Genomic DNA, 4,526 nt, shown 5'->3' with positions numbered 1-4,526 from the left:
TTTTCCTTTCATACAATAAATGTGCACATTCAGTGCTTTTGTTGCAAGATAGTAATAATCAGTTAAATAAGAAAAAGCAGGACAGCAGCTAAACACATCTGCCAATTTTTAACTGTGTTAGTCCACACTGCAGAAACTGAGTATGGATTTTCAATATTGGCCTTTCTCTGCTTAAACTCTAAAAAAAACAAAGTGGTTGTAATGCTAAATGTATAAAAAAGCTTCAAACAGTAGCCTCTAATTAAATATATGGAAATAATATGCAGATATTCCACCGCAAGTCTATGCTTAATTCTTTGGTCAATTGTGTTATGACTTATTCTGAAACCAAGGACAACAGCAGCAAGTAAGCTGACTATTCTTCTTTTATTTTCAGAATCAACATAATACAGATAGAAGAGGAACACAGTGAGAACTAACAACATGAAGTTGATCATCTTCCTCACAGTAACCCTGGGCACACTTGTCACAGGACTGGATTCTGTAAGTTTTGAAATAAATAGTTGGGTGGTTGGAACCACTTCTGCTTTTGATCACTCTGCTTCCGACAGAGTAAAAAGGCTTTTAGCTTGAATTCTCCTTTTTGCTGCCTTTGCATATACTTATGCATCTGCTGTACATACACCTCTAAGAAACATGTTTCTGAACCCTTTGCTTTTACTTCTGATTCTACTCTATCTTAAGATGTCTGCTAACATTGAAATAGTGAAAACATCATACAATAACCAAGAAATCTAGCTTTCCTACTTTTCTCTTAATGCAATTTAGACCTGGACATTAAGTACCAGGAGCTCACTTGGTCTTTCATGGAGGAGGACATCAGGACTTAACTAAATTCCTGTCTCCCCTGTTTGAAAACATGATGCTAAAAAAGGAACAACAAATAGGCATTTTAGTATTTTTTACTATCAACTTGTATGAAAAACAATTAGCTAAGCCATTCACCAATATTATGGAATTATATTGTTACCATTACTGATGTTAGCTCAGGCAAGCCCACTTGACCTCTGGGAAAATTACACTAAATACCTGGTCTTATTTAGTTTCATGGAAGAATATATATCCTACCTGCCAAGTAGAGGCAGGACCTGACATACAGGGCAAGAATCTGTTGTTGTATAAATGCACTGGCTTTTATTCCATGGCACAAATAAGCATCAAGGTCACCAAAATGACAGACAGCTGGTGAATAGTGCTTCTTTGCTGCACTGCTTGGTGGGTGAGAGGTGGAGAGGGAGAAGTTTCCTTCCCTACTTTAGGGACACTGACCATTGAGAGCTGCTTAGGTCCTTATCGTAGATGTAACTGCAATGTTGATCTGATGCAGCAGACCAGATTGGTCTAAGGGTGTTGTGTGTGGTGTTTTCTTCCCCATTCTACTTTGGTCATTCAGACCCAGATTCCACTGAGCAGGTTCAGCTAGTAACTACATGCAAAAAACTCAACTGTTGAAGGTATACAGTAAGAAACAGAGCTTGTGCCCATAAAAGATAATCAAACCACATAACAAAACTGTTTCCTTAAAATCCCTTTTTTTTCTTTTCCCTTAGATTTACAGCAGGAAGCACTACAAGCTGCCATATAAACACAGATCACATCACAAGGGTAAATATCTGCCTGTTCTACTCAAACCTAAAAAGAACTTATTAACCTGCAATTATATATTCCTACAAGAAGAAGGGCTCTTAATGATACTTAAACACCTAAAACATAGTTCACAACTACATTTTACTTTACTTCATCATTCAAATGTATTGCCAAATATGTTTGCCTCTAATTAGTGATGTCTTTTAACTTGCAGAATGCCCTTGTTTGAATGGAGGAACCTGCATTACTTATTACTTCAGCAAAATTAGTCGCTGCATGTGCCCAGAGGGATATGCAGGGATTCACTGCGAAATAGGTAGAGTATCTTCCTAAATACTAACAAAATTGACTTAAAAGATCTAAAAAGGAAAATCCTGAATATGAAGTGCCAAGTGAAAGTATTAACAGTAAACACATGACTGGATATCCCTTAGCACTTTATACTAATAGACTAAGTGAGGAGAAACTGCTAAATATCAGTAGAAAATCAGGATCTCTAATTTCTTTGTCCCTGCCTCTTACCTAGTGTTACCTGCCTCCTTACAAATATTTTAGTGTGGGGTGAAAAAAGTGAACTTGTTTGGGAGTAGTCAGAAGCAGAAGAACTGATTATATTGTGAAGTATGCTGAAACTATTGAAGAAGCAATATGCATGTTTTAAAGTATGAGATACTTGATGTTCAAAATTCATATAGAACAATGTTAAGGAGAATATATAAGCAGTCCAGATTTTGCATAATCTGTTTTTAAGGTAAATGCATTAACTTTTTTCTCATTACAAAGATCCATACAGAGCCTTTTTGTCTCAGAACACTTATTAAGAAGAACATGTTACTAACAAAATTATTTTCTCAGACACAACCAGCACATGCTATAATGAGAATGGGGAGGACTACAGAGGAATGGCAACTGAAGATGAATGTCTGCCATGGGACCTTCCCTCAGTAATCAGAAGGGGTCATTACAATGTTTACTCAAATAATGCATTGCAGCTCGGACTAGGCAAGCACAGCTACTGCAGGTAAGAAAAGCCCCAAAAGTGCCTCATGTGATGATACACAACTTAGAAGAACCCCCAGAATGTTATAGAGATTAATTCTGACTAAAAATATTTGAAATGTGACTTTTCAAAATGTTGAGTTCTCACTACTGAAGCTGATTATACTGGAAAATTCCCAGCAAGGAATAGTAATAGCTAATAATTTTCTCTTGTGAATCTTGCAACAGAACACTTTCAGCCATTTCAGAACAGTTAGAATTCTGAGATGCTATGTTATTTTTCAAGTTCTTTTATGAAAATAAGACTTTATCTTCTAGGAACCCAAATGGAAGGGACAGACCTTGGTGTTACACTAAAATGGGATTCTCCCTTCAAGAAACACCCTGTAATATAGAGAAGTGTGGTAAGTAACAGTTTGAGGAAAACTGATAATTTTTTTTTTTAATAGTCCAAGGTTGGTGCTTAGTTATAAAAACATCTGAACAAAATTTCCTTTTTGATAGGCTCTGCATGCGGTCAGAGGAGCATCAACAAGTACTTCAAGATTGTTGGTGGAAGCCAGGCAGAAATAGAGTCTCAGCCTTGGATAGCTGCTATCTTCCAAAATATAAGGGGCATTGACCATTTTCTGTGTGGTGGCAGCCTCATTGACCCTTGCTGGGTGCTTACAGCAGCACACTGTTTTCATACTCCGTAAGTTTACCGTTCTAAATCCTTCTATCTGCAACTTTCTTCAACTGATTTATTTGTGTGATGAACACTGAACAACTCCTGAAAATGTACCATAAGAAGAAGGCTTTTTTGACTGAGCAAAACAAGAACAAAAGCCATAAAAATTAAACCTCTGAGAGTTCAGTTCAAACAGAACAAGTTAGCAAGATGTGAACATTTTGGTGAATTACACAATTTAAACAATTTTATCCTAAATTGGAGCCAGCATGTCATTTTACCTTAGCTGTTCCCTAAGTGGTACTGAAAGACAACAAGCTGTTGAGCAACAGATGTATAGGTGTTTTTTCTTGTTTTCCCTGGGAAAAGCTGATGTGTTCACCTCACTCTCAGAAACCAGTAGTCTTCATGAATCTCTTCATTCTCACTCAGGTCAAAAAAACCAGAAAACAAATTCCTTTACAAAGTCTTTCTTGGAAAGCCTATGCTGAATGCTACTGATGATAAGGAACAAGTATTCATGGTTGATGAAATCATATCTCACCCTGACTTCACAGACGATACAGGTGGCAATGACAATGATATTGGTAAGTGACAACTTAATAAAAGCCTTCTAAACACTGAGGATAGCTATGTAATTATGGCATACACTTTATAAAAGAGAACCAGAGATGAGAAGGGGAACAGGAACCAGGTGCTTCTGAAAACTAGGCCTGTGCTGAGCAAAATTTTTCCACTTCTATAAATTTGGTTTGTGGCACATGGTCAATTACAAGCCTACCTTATCTCTGGATCTGTGCAAGGCATGGCTTTTCCATAAACACTGGTAGTAGCAACATCCTATTACTACCATCTTCTCAAGAGGAGGGGGTTGCCTGTCAGTAGAATGCATGTACACCTGGTCTAGCCATTAAGAAGGGGGCAGAACGTCCTATACACATACAGGACTGTTGCTCTGGCTTGAGCATAATAGGCTCAGAACCTTGTGGAATAGAGATTATATTATTCTATGTTTACAGAAATCACACTGTATGTAAATTATGAAAAAAAGCATGCACAGCCGGTTTCCTCATATAGCAGGGGAATGCCTTATCACATACCACATGGGCTGAAGGTTATCCTGAATTAATCTAGACTTCCCCAACTCTCTCTAGCTTTCACAAACCTATCCCTAAACTAACAGTCAAAGGTGAGTTTTTGCAACATGCACAGAACAGATCTGCTGCTCTTGCGCTTGACACTTAAAACTCTGCCACTCATTCCAAATTCC

At 37.5% G+C, this 4,526-nt stretch overlaps 1 protein-coding gene across 1 annotated transcript in view; it reads left to right on the top strand.

The window, feature by feature from the left end:
• The first annotated feature begins 423 nt into the window (after positions 1-423).
• Positions 424-4,526, top strand: part of PLAU (plasminogen activator, urokinase) — a 6,500-nt gene continuing 2,397 nt past the window's right edge. Inside the window, exons 1-7 of the mRNA XM_010000751.1 lie at positions 424-483; positions 1,551-1,605; positions 1,802-1,903; positions 2,443-2,608; positions 2,905-2,990; positions 3,091-3,280; positions 3,689-3,843. Of these exons, the coding sequence (XP_009999053.1) occupies positions 424-483; positions 1,551-1,605; positions 1,802-1,903; positions 2,443-2,608; positions 2,905-2,990; positions 3,091-3,280; positions 3,689-3,843 (814 nt within the window). The remainder of the gene's footprint in view (positions 484-1,550; positions 1,606-1,801; positions 1,904-2,442; positions 2,609-2,904; positions 2,991-3,090; positions 3,281-3,688; positions 3,844-4,526) is intronic.

This window comes from Chaetura pelagica, unplaced genomic scaffold (genome assembly GCF_000747805.2).
Source record: "Chaetura pelagica isolate M959 unplaced genomic scaffold, ChaPel_1.0 scaffold166, whole genome shotgun sequence".
Lineage (NCBI taxonomy): Eukaryota > Metazoa > Chordata > Aves > Apodiformes > Apodidae > Chaetura > Chaetura pelagica.
The sequence above is the reverse complement of the archived record's forward strand: the minus strand, read 5'-3'. Positions and strand labels throughout refer to the sequence as shown.